This window comes from Cryptomeria japonica, chromosome 2 (assembly GCF_030272615.1).
Source record: "Cryptomeria japonica chromosome 2, Sugi_1.0, whole genome shotgun sequence".
Classification (NCBI taxonomy): Eukaryota; Viridiplantae; Streptophyta; class Pinopsida; order Cupressales; family Cupressaceae; genus Cryptomeria; species Cryptomeria japonica.
Window position 1 is genome coordinate 182,475,780 of NC_081406.1, and position 17,299 is coordinate 182,493,078.

The window sequence follows — 17,299 nt, forward strand, 5'->3', positions numbered from 1 at the left end:
GTCTTAGTGAACTTAACCGTTAGATTTCAAACCAATAGTAACCTACTAGAGAAGGAAAATTGAATTTTGCCTTTACAAAAAGGGTTTCTTTGTTGTTCCTTTTTATTCTATTGAAGATTGGGAGGTTGTCTTTGTTGTTCATTTATGGTTTTGGGGCCCTCGTGCCCTCTTATTCAAACCCTAGGATCCCTTCTTCAACCGCTTTATTGAATCTTTCAATGTGTTGCTTATTTGAATTCACATTTGTAATCTTCCCTTTCATTTTTGATACAAATATAACTATGTGGCTGTTGGTAATTTAGTGTGTTGCTTAATCAAGGTACAAACCAGCTTTGCCTCTAATTTGATTGAATTGAATATATTTAAACCTCTACCTTCAAAAGTTGTTTTCAATATTTTAGATCATTTGTACAGTCAACCTTTGGATTATGGAGCCATCCTATCTCATTGGAGGTGTTACTTTGCCGGGTGTTACTTTGCCATGAGTCATTTAGACCTATTCTATCTTACCTTATGACCATACTTGTAAAAGATCAGAACCCTTATTCTCATTTATCTAATAAAAAACGTAACTCTAAGCGGAAGATGGTAAACGCATTCAGTTTCTCTTCAATAACATAACAAACACATTGGAAGACTGAATGAAGCGTGCTGGGCACGCGATAAAAAAACCACCACTCAGACCGCAGGCAAATTGCTGTCGCCTCTAAGATTTTATTTCGCACATGAAAATTTGAATATGAAACTCCTTTCCATACGTGCTCAACAAAGTCGCCCATTGATAAGTGTGAGCGAATACTTCCGCAGCCTCTAGAAGGATTTTACTGTGGACTGGAATATTTGAATTTGAAAGATGTTTCCCTACGTGCTTTCGGTTATAAATAAGGGCCAATATCGGCTTTCAACATTAAGAACATTATAACTGACTTGATCAGTCTTGTACCATAAGTTCATAAATGATGGCTTTCTGGAGTTATATGAGAACGTTTGGTTTGTTTCTATTGTTGTGGCTTGTAAATTTGGGAGGCCGAGGTGCGGTTGTGGCATACTCGTCACAAAATGCAACTGCACTAGCGTTCACCTCATGTTTGAGTGGAAACGGTATCGAAAACGTGACGTTCAAAAGCTCTTCTTCATCAAGCAACTATTACACGCTCCTCGAGTTCTCTCTGCAGAATCTGCGCTATGCGGAAGAAAGCGTGCCGAAGCCATACGCTTTGATTGTTCCGGAGAGCAGAGACCAACTGCACAAGTCAGTGCAGTGCTCCATACAACACGGCTGGCAGATCGTGATGCGCAGTGGAGGGCACAGCTATGAGGGTCTCTCCTCTACTTCTCAGGCTCCCAATTTCGTCATCATCGATTTTATGAAATTGGAAAGAGTTGAGGTGGATACGAAATCCAAGACGGCTTGGGTGGAGTCCGGTGCAACTTTAGGCCAGCTCTACTCCGCCATTGCAAACAAGACTTCGCTCTACGGTTTCCCTGCGGGAGTCTGCCCGACAGTAGGCGTGGGCGGGACTTTGAGTGGAGGTGGGCTTGGGTTACTCGCAAGGAAATATGGCGTCTCGGCAGACCACGTTATAGATGCCCTGCTTGTGGACGCCAATGGCAAATTGGTGGACAGAAAGGGCATGGGAGAAGATGTGTTCTGGGCTCTCCGAGGCGGCGGTGGAGGGAGCTGGGGCGTGGTTGTGGCGTGGCAGATAAGGCTTGTCAAAGTGCCTCCCGTAATCACTGTGTTTAATGTCAACAGGACGGGAAATGATAACGTGACAGAGCTTGTAGAACGATGGCAATCTGTTGAACCGTTTGCCCCTGAGGATCTCTATATCCGTGTCTTTGTGTTCGGAGGCAGTCCTGTTAGCCTTACCTTCAATGGAATGTATTTGGGTCCTCTACCTCAACTCCTCAAACTTGTGAATGAGATCTTTCCTGAGATGGGTCTGGTCGCCGCCGATTGTAACGAGACAGACTGGATCGGCTCGGTCATCTCGACTGCTGTGGCCAACGGATATTCTGCCGACCTCCTCAACAGATATCTTGCCACCAAAAGGTACTTCAAGAATAAGTCCGATTATGTGAAGAGCGCTATCTCTTCATCAGGCCTACAGGGAGCATGGAAGATTATGGAAGAGAAGCCCGACAGCCAAATGATATTGGCTCCCTTTGGAGGCGTAATGAATAGGATACCATCCACTCGGATTCCCTTCCCCCATCGAGCAGGCTATTTATACGAAATTCAGTATGTACTCAACTGGGACGACGCTTCCGAAGATGCAGAGTCTGTGGCTTGGATGCGAAAGTTGTACGAATACATGACTCATTATGTTTCAAAATCTCCCAGAGGTGCTTACGTCAACTACATAGACCTTGACTTGGGCCATGCATCTGCTAATGGAACCTCCACCGTACAACAAGCAAAGTCGTGGGGCGAAAAGTATTTTGGTGTGAATTTCTTCAGGCTGGTGCATGTGAAGACTAAATTCGATCCCAACAATATTTTCAAGAATGCTCAGAGCATTCCCCCGCTCAGTCAGAGTTGATTTATATCTCTTTCTTAGATTTCCATATTCATTTCCATAGAAGATAGAACTCTCGCCCTTAGGAATTAAATTCATTAATAAATCGACACAACTATTCTCTGAATAGTGAATGTGCCTCCAATAATGATGTAATAATGTAATATTGGATAGAATATAAATTCCTCTTAGCTTTTCATTTGCATTTAACTAGTGTATAGAATCCTACAATATGGTATTTTAATAAATTTGATTTGAAAATATAAACATTTATTGTTTATTGATATTGGATTTAATTATGGATATTATTTTAATAAATTTTGGTTAAAATATAAACATATATTAAATTGTTTATCGATATTGGATTTAATTATTTTAATAAATTTTGGTTAAAATATGAACATATATTTATTGTTTATTGATATCCGATTTAATTATGAATACTATTTTCATAAATTTTTAATAGTATCGTGAATACTTCAAGTGATATATTTATGTGTGTAAATGTATCTGAGAATAAAATATTGTCTTTTAAAATATAATATAAATTATTTTTACGTTAATTATGTATATTATATACAAGTAAGATCTCATCTTCTAAAAGATGATTGCAAATAACTTGTGTATTGTTGATATAAAATATATGAAAATAAATTCAAATCTCTTTTTTTTATATATATAATTAAATTTGCATCTCTTTAATGACCAACATAAATCATATTTATTATCTTTACGTAAAACATAAAAAATAAATTCTCATTTCCTAAAAGACCAATAAAAGACATTTTTTTTATATTCTTTATGTTTAATATATGAAAGTATAATTTACTCTTCTCCAAGACCAACACCAATATTTTATATACTTTTCCTACAAAATATTCTAGAAAAAATTCCCTTCTTCCAAAAAGAAAATATCACAAATGAATTTTATACTCTTCATATAAAATATGTCAAGATAAAATCTCATCTCATAAAAAGACCAACAAAAACATTTATCTATTATTCTTGACTATTAAAGAAAATCAAATGTTTTACTCATTAAAATGTGATAATCCATTAAAGTATACTAGAAAAAAACAAAGTTGTATAAGATTAAAAAAGATAGAATATAAATATTTAAAAAAAATTCCACACGAAATGTTGGATATTACATTAATTAGTTTAGTTTATAAGAAGTTTGTACATGGAAAAGGGCTTAAAAAGCCATAGAGATGTAATGAATGATCACATGATAGAATTCAAGTTTGAATATTTATGTTTTATTTTTTACTAACAATGATGGTTTAGATTTTAATTGCTCTTATTTCATTTGCTATTAGAGTCAAAAGAGACTTAGCTGAGATATTATAGTGGAGAAGTGTTGGCAAAAGGTCCCTATAGTGGGATGAAGTATTTTGGACCTGTGAAATGATTAAGGTGTCGCTCTTGTGCAATTTATTAATAGGGAGGCATTCAATTTGGTTTAGGAGCTATGTTGGAAGAAGATCCTGGCAGGAGTTGGCAAAATGGCTTTAAATCAACCATTTGTATTTTCTTTAAAGTTTTCTTTAAGTTTTATTGAAATTGATGTACTACATATCCTGCATCCATTGTATTCCACGATACCACATATGCTAGATAGATTCAAAGTTCTTGTGTTTTCTATGAAAATCACATATGAAAAGAGAAGACAATTAAAACATTGCTAGTTGCTATATTTGAACAAAGCACAATTTCTTATTTGCTTTGATAGCTTTTGGAAGTGAAGAGTTTTGGTAAAGTTTTACGTTTGAATTTAGTGATCAAAATAGACATTTATATATGTTTTGGCTACTTGAAGAAAACATAAATTTGTAGAGCATTTAAGAGAGTTGGGAGTACTTCTATGAAGTTTCATACAAGTAATTGGGCCTTTTTAAGTAATTTTCAATGAACTTGGAGTCCAATCCTGAAAGTGAAATATTTTATAGTGTGGAAATATGTATCCCAATCTTTCATCTTTTACATTTAATAAAAGGAGCATGATTAATATTGTTGCATACATGTGACTTATAGAATTGCAATTTTGATTTTTCTTGCATTGTCTTCCATGAAGCACTAATGTCACATTCTCATTCAACTCGCTCTAGATGGAAGGTAAACAAATTTATAAGATATGTATGAAGGAACTTTGAGTTTACGAAAGATTTTGATAATTATTTTCCATCAATAAGTGTTAACTTTTAATCTTTAAAAAGGGTATTTTGGTTATTTAGTAAAGTAGATAATTTTTGTTGAGATATAAGATATTTTTCAAAGTTATGAGTTGAAGTGGCATTATAAGGTGTAAAAGGTAAATTAGCTCTCAAGGCTTATGTAATATTTCCTCATCTATGACATTAAAAAAGGAATGGTTATCTCAAATATATTTTTTTGTTGAATAAGTTATTAAATGAGCTTGACATTCTTATGTACAAGCACTTTCATGATTTACTAATGATTCTTGTAGAGTCATTATTTTTTGTATTTGATTATTAAGATCTAAGGGGTTCAATTGGAGGTTGGAGGTAATAGAGGTAAGACATCTTTTGTCTTCTTGAATTATATTCTTTCTCAGAGATGATTCACTACAAGAGAAGCATCCTTTTCTATGAGTATCCCTATAGAAAAGAGAGGACTTGGCATCATTTGTGTCCCTTAAGAAAAGTGGGATCCTAGTATCTTGAGATTTCTTGTGGATCTCCTTGAAGAAAAGAGGGAACCTAGTATCTTGATATTCTTATAAGCACATTTAATATATTCATGTTTGGTTTAGGTTTCATACAATAGAGGATGGATTACTTCCACAACACCAGAGGAGTAATTTGACACACTTGAAGGAAATGTGGACTCTCAAAGGAGAGTTTTTCTCTCATTTGCAGCACTAGAGGGGATATTTTGACACACTTCGAGGAGATTTGGACTTTAAGAAGAGAGTTTTTATCTCATTACGAAAGGAGGTTGAAGAAACTTTATTTTCTCTCATGTGAAAATATTTGCAGGTTCTGTAGTCAAGAGATCCACTGATGCAGTCAGTTTGATGTTTCTTGGGTGAGCAAGGAGGATTGGTGAAGGCTCTAAAAGTGTTTGTTCAACTCATGAATGTTCCACCTTTGTTTAGATCAATGTAATCAGGGAAGAAGTTTGGTATTTACATTAATTAGTTTTATGTTATAAGATAGCAATTAAAAACAACAAATTAGTTTAATGTTCTAGTTTTTTTGTAGTTGCATTTTGGTAGGAAGTTTTGTATAGGAAAAGGCTTTAAAAATTCATGACAATGTAATGAATGATCATCTGGTAGAGTTCAAATTTGAATATATTTTCATTTTTACCTATAGTGATGACTTAGATTTAATATGTTCCTTCTTCGTAAAAGAATAGACTCCTAAGTTTTAGGTGTTCTTAGTGTTAGCATAGTTAGAAGCTATTACATTGTTTAAGGCTAGGATGGTTATAGTAGAGTTACAAAAACTAAAAAATATGTTGCTTGTTTACCTATAGTGATGACTTAGATTTAATATGTTCCTTCTTCATAAAGGAATAGACTCCTAAGTTTTAGGTATTCTTAGTGTTAGCATAGTTAGCAACTATTACATTGTTTAAGGCTAGGATGGTTATAATAGAGTTACAAAAACTAAAAAAATATTTCTATTTTCGGCTAGTATAAATGAAACCTTAGGACTTCAAATAAATCAATCAAATATTCACCTTTCAAGTTTCTAGTTTTACCATAACTATGACATGATCATTTTATTTTTTGTCTCTTTCATATTTATATCAAAGGCATTACCATGGAGTGGGTTATGCAAAAGAAACTTTTATATGTCATATTAATTTTTTTGTTGATGTTTTTGTGTGGGAAATGGACGTGATAAACTAGACATTGGATGGAAAAGATAAGAAGTGATGGGAAAAGTGTGATGCTAAGAAAGAAAGGTTTAGATCATTTCCATATGACTCCAAAAGTGGTTGAAGATTATATTAAACTATGTTAGGGAAGAATTATTCAAGGTAAGATGCCAGAAAAATTTTTAAAAGCAGGGGGGGCAATTTGAATTGATGGATTCGTCTATCTCCAAGATGTATGGAAAGCAATAAAGCAAGGAAGTAAGGGAAGGGGCTTTCAAAATGTTTCTATCTTTGGATCATACATACATACATACATACATACATACATACATACATACATACATACATACACACATACAGACATATATATACACACACACATATATACACATACACATACACATACACATACACATACACATGAATACACATACAAATACAGACACACACACACACACACACACACACACACACACACACACACACACACACACACACACACAGAAAGAGATATATATCTATATGTATATGTATATATGTATATATATGTATATTTATGTACATATGTGTATATGTATATATGTGTGTGTATGTGTGTGTGTGTGTGTTTGTGTGTGTGTGTATGTATGTATATATGTATATACATATATATGTATATGTGTATATATATATACACACATACATATATACATATATACATATATATGTATATGTATATATATATGTATATGTATATGTATATGTATATGTATATGTATATATATGTGTGTGTGTGTGTATGTATATATGTATATACCTATATATACATATACATATATATGTAGTGTCATAAAATTGTGATCCTAGCAATTTTTTACTGCATTAGGGTCCTCACGCATGCGAACTCGAATCCTCTAGCCTAATCGGAGACTGGATATTGCTCATCTTGCAAAAACAACTTTTTCCTTGGCCTCTACATCACCCCGGCCGCATTCTTCCCTAGAGAAAGGGGTAGGACAAGGGCGTGGCACCAATGTCCCTGCCCTATTTTGGGGTAGGACTCTTCCTAACGCATGAACTATGGGTTGTGCCTCGGGCGAGAAACTCCCCCGATGTCGGCCCGTGACAAAATTCAAATCCACCAACATGTATTTAAGGGGAATTCATCCTCTCATTTGCATAAGTGGAATTTTGATAAGGTAATGTTGCATAAGTGATCAAGCATTCAAGAGAATTCAAGAATTATTTTCCAACGTTGAGCATTCTCAAGTCTCCCTTCAAGGCTAGGTGTTGCAATCAAGTTAAGGATTCAACCATTGAAGAGGAGATTGATTTCAACATTCAATTCCACACAATCATCTCTATCAACATTGCTTCTACAACCTCCCTTGAGGTGATTTACAATTTAGTCTTTCATTTACATCTACTTGCAAGTACTTTCTTTCATTACTTGGTTAATTCTAAAACTAGGGTTTGACCTAAAGCCAAACCGCCAAGCCCAACCCATTTTCCTCTCTTTCATGTGTGTAGGTTGCAGGTGTGCAGCTATACTTTCAGATTCATTCTTCATTTGCAGAGGTGAAAAAACCCATTTCATTTCCCAAATTTTTCGGAGGACCATGTACATTCCCGCCATGGTTCGAGTAACTTTTCGTCAAATTCGTAGAGCGACTTTGTCTCGACATTTTACTGCCAAATACAAGTGCACATCTTCATCCCATATTCCGATCTCAGGTTATAATCAATTGTTTTCACTTTTGCACTACATAATTCAATCAAATTTATTTCTATATCAAACAAGGAAGAGGGGGTCAACTTAGCAATCCCAATTCATTCAGAATTCAATATACCATTTTTGTGTGGAGAGATTGAATCTAGTGAATTATCTTCTCCCCCTTCCTAATGTAACAAAGAAAAGTGCTTGAATGGTAATTGATAGCGAAACGCTCATCTCTCTTTGAGGGAAAGGGTAGTTTTCCTTATTGATTTATCATTCACCATTTTCCCACCATTACATTTTGGTGAACTTGCCATCTTGCATGCTTTCCTTTGAACAAAATTGCATATTTTTTATTTACAAGTTTCAACTTTCTGCAAACTTAGTGGTTAAATCATTCAAAACCCTAGTTTTTAAATTTAAAATTGAACTTGTGATTTGTAAAAATTGCTTGTTGTTATCTTAGATCTGAAAATTGTTTTGATTGTCAAATTCAATTTCCTCATTGTCTTGTTCAATTTGCAATTAAAATTTACAAAATTAAGAGGTTACTTGTTAGAACCCTAATTTTCAAAAATCATATTGAACTTGTGCAAAAATTGGATTTCTCTTTAATTTTCAGATTTCTGATTGTTCTTAGATTTGTCTTCAATCCTACAATTCAAATTTTCAATTTCCTCCCTTTTTCCCAAATTTCAAATTTCACAATTAAGTGGTTAGGTCATTAAACCCTAATTTTTAAATTTAATTGGATTTTGTGTGAATTTCTACTCAATTTCAATTACATTCAGATTTATAAACATTTTCCAAGGTCTATCCATTAGGTTTGACCCTTTTCAAAATTGCAATTCAATTCCTCTTTTTCTTCAAAACCCTATTAGGGTCCTATTTTCACGTTTGCACCTTCATTTCACCCATCTAGAGATCGTAAAATTTGCCAATTTTGTGGGGTCAGCTTTAAAATCATCATAATATCCATCCGTAAAAATTTTGAAAAATCTTGGTTGGACCATGTGCGTTCTCGCCACAGTCCTCGACTTTTTTCTCGAAATTTCAGGAGACTGTTATGACTGTATCTACTAGCCTAAATCCGGAAGATTGGTTGATTTTATCGATTTTTGAACCCTATAGAATCGGAAATACCTTCAAAATTCAACATTTCAAATTTCAAGAAATTTTTTTAAATTAAGAGGTTAATTATTGTCTACCCTGATTTTAAAAATTCTGATTTTAAAATTAAGTGATATTCCCTTGGCCCTAATTTTAAATTCCAATTTCCTTGCATTTTTGGAAATTGTGTCATCCTCTTCCCCCAACAAAGTTCAAATTGTGTAATCATTATTTTCTTGAATTTTGCATTACTCAATTTTGTAAGCTTTGTTCTACAATTCAAAATTCAAAATTTTCCCTCTAGTGCATGAGTTTTACCACTGTTAGTCCTACCTATCCTATCCTCGTTAGATGAAGCATTAGAATTAAGGAATCCCAAGGTTTGATTATCAAGAATATGGAGCCTAATTTGGGTGACTTCTTTAATGAGGATCATGCTAATTCTTCCCATCCTAATCATGCCCTATTGATGGATCTCATGATGGAGAAGAAGCTTTAACTAGGGTTTCTTTAGATCAACTTTCTAGATTGGACAATCAATTTGACATCTTTCAACAATGGATGTCCCAAGAATACCCTAATAGTGAAGCTCTTCTATTAATTGAAGGTCTTAAGCATATGCTTCAAAGTGATAAGAATGGAATTGATATATTATGTGGTATTGCACATATTGTTGATTCTAATGTCATGCCTATCAAGATTTGTGCTAAAACCCTAGGTTATTCACAACCTTCAACACAAGTCGATCCTTCTATTCCTTTGACTAATCCTATGACTAGTATTCCTACTTTCACATCCAACATCATGGCTACTTCAACTCAAAATGTCATTCCTACAACCATAGGTCATGGGGGTAATCCCTCTTCTTCATTTAATCCTCCATCACTACCTATGACTTCCATGCATGTTCCTATTATTCCTCAACCAATCAGTGTGACACAAGGGGGAAATTCCTTCAACAAATTTATTCCTCCTTTAAGTGTCCCTTTTCCTACCCAACCATCACCAATGCTTAATTTTCATAATGTCCCACCACCTTCTCAATCACCTATGTCTAACATCAATTCTTCTACCGAAATGACAATTAACAATCTTGCTCAAACTGTGTCATCCTTACAACAAAAAAATTGCTTCTATGAGTCAATTAAAGTTTAGTGTGCCCACCTTTGATGTTGCGAGCCCACTTTCTCTTGATATTGTTAAATCCGTGCCACCTAAACATGTTGAGATCCCTCAACTGGAACTCTATAATGGAAAAGGTGATCCTCTTACGCATGTCAAAATATTTCAAACCTTGTGTACTCATTTTGCTTATGATCAACGATTTCTTGCAAAACTATTTACAAGAACACTAAGAGATAAGGCCTTACAATGGTATTGCTCTCTGTCTTCTTATTCTATCACTTATTTTCAACAACTAGCAAATGCTTTCATCCAACAATTTCAAAACAACATTGGTTCTAAAATCACTTTGACTGATTTACTACATTGTAAACATGGTGTTAAAGAAAAAGCGATTAATTTCATTGGTAGATACAATTTTCATTTATTTTCATGTACCTGATAATTATATTCAAAGAATTTTCATTTCTAATTTACAAAAAGATATTAGGGAAAAGCTTCTTTTGTCTAAGTTTACTTCCTTTCCATAGTTGTGTGCAACACTCCACAATTATCAACTGGATGTGAGTCAAATGGAGCAATCCACTCCTATGGCTCTGATTGATAAGGGGGAGAATGTTCAACAACCATTTGCAAAGTTCAAACCAACAAAAATATTCATCAAATTCAATGATCCAATCAACAACAACCATGTGAATGCTACAATAGGTGTGTTTGAACTATTTATAATTTTTTTCAAAGAGAAAGACAACTTACTCCTTTGAATGACTCTTTACATAGTATTATGTCTCATTTGTTGCATAGAAATGTTATCAAAGTTCCTCCTATAAAAAAAATTGAGGTTAAGTGCATAAAGTTGAGTCCCACTTCCGGGCAAGTGCATGCATTGGAAATTGTGCCACTAGGAATGAGGCCTCATTATGCTTCGGGGACCCGAGGAAAAAATAAAAAATGGGGCCCCATTGTTAACGAGCCCCAGACCATAACGGGGCCCCGTTATTTAAGTCAAAAAAATAACGGGGTCCCATTTCTTAAATTTTGAAAATGGAGCCTACCATATGCATCGAGTTTTAGTTCGGGAAAGGCATGGAATGCCCAACCCTTAGCCTTGGACCTACAAGTACAAGGTTGTATCAATGACATGGTGAGATTTTGACTTATGGCATATGTTTGATGCCCATTATCATAGAATTTTTAAAAAAAATTAAAATCCATTTTAGATTACACTATGTAGATTCTGAATATATAATTTTTTTAAGATTTGATTTTTTTTCTATTTTTTAATTAATTTGAACTAAATTTGGTCCATTAACTTGAAATATCAGTTCATCTTGCCTATTTAATAACTTTTTCGTTTTAATGTATTTTGAAAAAAAAAATTATATTTCATGAATCTACACCAAATTATTTTCAATTTAAAAAACAAAATTCAAAAAATGATAGATTTAGGTAAAATTTTGTGGGACGTACACAACGAGTTTTTAAATCAACAATTAGGGCCAACAGAAAAATAATAAAAAATAAAATATTCACAAAAAAAATACAAAAAATATTCTCATCAATATTTAGTGTGTTACAAATCATTTACGAAGAGGGTTTGAAAAGAAACTTTTATTTGTGTCAAAAAGTGTGGGTCGTACACGTGCATGGTATGGTACTGAAATAGGCATTTTTAAAAAGTGGTTTCTAGAAATCCCTTCTGAAGTTAATTTATATTATCTATGTATTAAAATAAATTACATTTTTGGAAACTATAATCCAAGTACTATATTTTGTATTAGTGACTTTTTTCAATATTCAATTTCTAACAGCTTCAAATTTTCAACTCAAATGTGGCAAAACCTGAAAATCAAGGAAACACTTCCACTTTTTGACCAAAAAGTGGACTCAACTTCTTGCACTGACCCTTGATCCTTCCTAACTTGCATCTCCTTATTTTGATAACAATTCCTTTTTCCAATTTCATTGTCAACCTAGTCATGATACAGAGAAATGTTTTGAATTGAAAAATAACGTTCAAGACTTCATTGATAACAATACTATATCTATGGCAGGTGTGAATGATAAAGGGAATAAATCAGTAGCTCCTCCTAATAAAAATCTTAATTTTTTCATTGATCCCTTGCCATCTCATACCTCTAACGTTATTGAGATTATGCCTAATTCTCTCACTTTTGAAGAATTCACCTCTATGGCTCCAAACTTGGTTAATATGGTAGGAACACAAGATACACCTAAGGATTTTTGAATTACATTTGACCCTAGTGAGACCATTAGTGCACCCGATGGCCCTTTATACATAGTAGCGAAGGTTAAGGATATTCATTGCCATGGTGCTCTGATTGATCCCTCTTGCATAGTTAATGTCATAACTGAAGAGTATCTTTTTACTTTATGATTGCATAAGCCAATCTATGATGCTTCTAATGTGATTGTGAAGTTATTTGATGGCTTTTCTTGTCCTACCATTTAAATATTAGGACTTATTATGTGATTATAGGCCTTAAATGTGACATAAATTTTGGACCTATTATGTCATAATAGGTTCTATTTATATGACTTTACGTACATAAAAACTTTTCACATTATACTCAAGAGTCTCCTTAAGACCTATATTATGCAGATCATATTAGGACCTATTACATGTGACATTCAGAGGTCTATTATGCAATAATAGGTCTTAAATATGACATAATAGTCCACCTAATATGACATAATTTTTAGGTCCTACTAAATGTCTTGAAAATTTGATTTCAAATTAAACTTGGAATTTCATTGCATTAAAAATATTCTCTATCATCTTAAATTATGTGCAGAATGGGCTCGAGAAGAATGGAGTTCTGAAGTGGGAGTCGAGGCAAATAAACCTGTTGAAGAACACAATATAGTTGATGAACAAAGGAAGGAGCTTTCCCAAGTTGAACCAATGGAGGTTGAAGGAGGACTCGGGCTCCTTACCTCCTACCACTGATATGGATGAGCATATTGTGGATCTAGCTAAACGGGTGCAGAGAAATATTTCTTATAAAAATTTAGATCATTTACTCGAAATGGATGTGGATGAGTTGAAACGTCTCAATGAAGAACCTAGACATACTAAAAGGAGGTCAATTAATAAAAGTGCAAAAGAAATAATGTCTCATTTCTACAATCTTGATACTACACTAGAGAAAGCTCAATTGTTATCAACTATACTTACTTGTAAAGACTTAATAGATCCACTGAAATTGTTGGGTGTAGATACAACAAGTCAAAAGAGAATAAAATTCTCAACTAAAAAAATCTATTGTTGATAATGTTAATAAAGGTTTGGTGAACATTGGTAAAAAATCTCGAACAGTAGATAAGACCATTTCAAGAGTGATGTTGACATCTTTAGTAAATGAAAGATTGCCTCAAAAAAGACAAATCTCTTCACTGTCATCTGAGTTTGGTTTTAGTAGAAGGACAATATCAAAATATGTTAAAAGGAGAAAGAGTTTGGATGATACTACCTCAGAAGGGAATTGGGCAATTATGTGTAGAGCTCCTCGTTCTAATGGAATTGAAGATGTTGTTAGGAACTTCGTGACAAGTTTTTGGAATGATAATACTCGTCCTTCATCAAATAGTAGAGATGTTATCAAGCAAAGGATTGGCCTTGATCGTTATGATCTCCATGTAAAACATTGGTTAGATACAACAAAACATGAATTGTATGTGTTGTTTACTAAAACAAACCTTCATATAAAGATTGGACAAACAATGTTTGAATGGTTAAGGCTATATTATGTCAACGTAAACAAAGTCTTTGAAACTTTTTGTTGTCTTTATCACGTTAAATTTGATCTATACTATCAGGTGTTTTGAAATATTAGAGAAGATAGTGATGGTTATGAAAAAGTTCCTCCTAAACGAACAAGTCAATTCATAGCATCCATCTTATGCGATAAATCAGATGATAATGCAATCGGTCAAATAAATTGCATAAAAGGAATTTGTGGAACATGCGGGGTGTTGGCTAAATTGCCTTTGAGAGATGAAGATACCAACATGAGGAAGATGGTAAATTGTAATAGTTACAAGTACAAAAAATTTGAAACAAAATTTGGAAAGGAATATACAAGGTTAGATTATGTAGAAGAGGAAATACCTATTGGACATTTGTGGAAACTTTTTGTAAGTTGATAAAACCATATATATGCCATGGTTTTTTTGCCAAGTGGCAAGAAGAAAAATTTAAAAGATTAAGAGACACTTTACCACTTGGAACTATTCTATCCATAGTGGACTTCGTAGAAAATTACTTTTTTGCACATCTAAAAGAGATTCAATCAGAGTATCACTTTTCAAAGCAAATCACTATTATGGTGCATTTGTGTTATCGACATGCACAGATGGATTTGGATGGTGTTGATAGTACATTTGAAAATTGTGTCATTAAGAAAGAGTACCACTTCTATATCAGTGATGATAAGGAGCATGACACACTTTTTGTACAACAATGCTTTAAGAAGTTTTTTGAATATTTGAAAGAGGCATAAAAATAGTTAAACATTTTGTTTGGTCTGATGGATGTGCGGCACAATTCAAATCTTTGAGGCCATTTTATGTACTATGTATATATCATCGAAATGACAAAATACCACATGTTTGGAAATTTTTTAAGAGTGGTCATGGAAAGGGTGAATATGATGGTGCAGGAGCTTGTATCAAACGTGCTCTAAGAAAGCATCAAATAAATTATATGGTTCAAATATTTTAATTTAACAACTTGATCTACATGTATGTTCATGTACACATGTACATTTTGCAAATGTGGATAGAAGATCAATGCATAGATGCAAGTGCATGGAGAGGATGAGATCTTTGCATTGTGTCACGAGTACAGATAATTGCCTATGGACATTGTACACTAGGGATTATTCATGTCTTTGTTCTGAGTGCATTTTTGAAAACTATGTTGATTGCAAGAACCAAGAGCTTGGATATGTTAGTGAATGGAAATTGGTGCCACTAGATATTTCTCACACATACGAGGATTCAAATGAGGACGAAATCTTTGAAAACATTTCTTTGATTTTTGGTGATTATGATCATATTTCAGGTTTGATTAAAAAAGGTATATGACATACACATATATTTAAATTATATATATATTTATTTCCTTAAAAAATATTGTGAACATATAAATAAATTATATATAAGTTTTAAATCGAGTACATGATTTTTTTAAAATTTATTTAACTTGTTTCAAATTGTAGGAGATATTTTTGTAGTCATAGCAGAAGATGGAAATATAGAAGGTGTTAGTTATTATTTATTATGTTGCACAGAAGAGAGAAAGAAGTTAACAAAATCTGAAATGAGAGATGGAATGTCCTTTCCCATAGGTTTGAATTGATCCAATCTACGTTTAAATTATTTTAAATAAATCTATTTTAAACATGCACACATCTACACATGTTTTCATTTTTATATGTACATAGCTCGCTTACGTGCAAATTTTTAATTTCTCGTTTCTTATATACATGTACATGCAGGCTCAGTTATAGTGCAAGGGACATATTTCAAACAAGTTAAAATTGTTCAACATGGGATTCATTTCACTTAAAACCAAATTGACAACAAGGTATATAGGTATAGCCACTTGGTCATTGTTGTTGGCCCAATTCTTCATACAGTTCCACATCGTGGGCAGTCTCTAAAGTAGAGACTAGATAGTGAAGATCATGAGAGAATATTACGTGTTATTGAAGAGCGGTCTGAACCACTTGATGTGGTATGAACTATTTAGTAAACCAAAGTACATGTGGTTCAACCCATGAATTGAATTAATACTTGATAAATTAGAACTTAACTTGTTTTGAAACTTGGATAAATTATTATTTATGTACATTAAAGTGTTTGAATTCAATATTTTATATATATATATATATATTTGGCTTGTGTGGACCATATATTGTTTAGTTAAATATGAAATTTTCAATTATATTAAATTAGGATGTATGAAGTTAATGTATGTATGTTAAATAATACTTAAGTGCACGTATGTAAAGTAAATTCGGATACATGTGGATAAGTTGAAAATTTGTTAAGACCCGATGTATGCACTTTATTAGGATGTATAGTCTATCTAATTCTAAATGCATGTATGCATATGTAATTTGTAAGTTGTTAAAATAATTTAGCATGTATGTAAAGTAAATTACGACATGTAATTATTTAATTAAAAATGCACCTGTTTAAATTTAATTAAAAATGCATATTAAATTAGAATGTATGTGTAAATTTAATATTAAATTAGTACATGTGTGTAATAATTGAAGAGTGGTCTGAACCACTAAGTGATGTGTTATGAACTAATTAGTATGTACCTAGAAGTACATGGTGTGAACTATTTAGTATACCTAGAATTTAAATTATTGAATATGTTCATTAACTTGAGTTTGTTCATTTGATATGAACAAGTGTGATTTTCATATTGTTCATGGCTTGCATAGTGGAGTGGATATGTTGTTCACAAATTCTTTTAAATTAATGCATATCTACATATACATGTTACATGTAGCAAAATTTAAAATTTAAAATTTAAATTATAAACATATCAATCTTTTTTTAATCTATATACATGTACACAAATTCAATCACAGTTATATATAAATTTGAAAGTTTTAGAGAACATGTGCATGATCATATATATAAACTGTGTAAGTAATCTAACATGTGTGTATGATCATATATAATCTGAATACAAATGATGCGATATATAATCCAAGGTCAAATGTACAAACTATACATATATAAAGTATAATCTAACCATACATGCACATGATATATATAATCCATGATCAAACACAAACTATATAAAGTACATAATATAACATACATGCATGAAATATATAATCTGATCAAACACAAACTGTATAAAGTATAATCTAGTCTAAACTTAATACATGCATGAATATATAATATGAAAGTCTAAAATTTACATGTATATAAAAAGATAAACAAATGAGAT

General features: G+C 32.7%; 1 protein-coding gene across 1 annotated transcript; it reads left to right on the forward strand.

Moving 5' to 3' along the window:
• The first annotated feature begins 959 nt into the window (after positions 1-959).
• Positions 960-2,627, forward strand: LOC131859660 (berberine bridge enzyme-like D-1). Its single transcript, XM_059213689.1, has one exon. It carries the CDS (start codon positions 960-962, stop codon positions 2,544-2,546), a length of 1,587 nt encoding a protein of 528 aa, XP_059069672.1. The 3' UTR covers positions 2,547-2,627.
• The last annotated feature ends 14,672 nt before the right edge of the window (positions 2,628-17,299 follow it).

Coding starts and splice junctions, on each gene's coding strand:
- LOC131859660 (XM_059213689.1), top strand. CDS start 960: ATGGCTTTCTGGAGTTATATGAGAACGTTTGGTTTGTTTCTATTGTTG.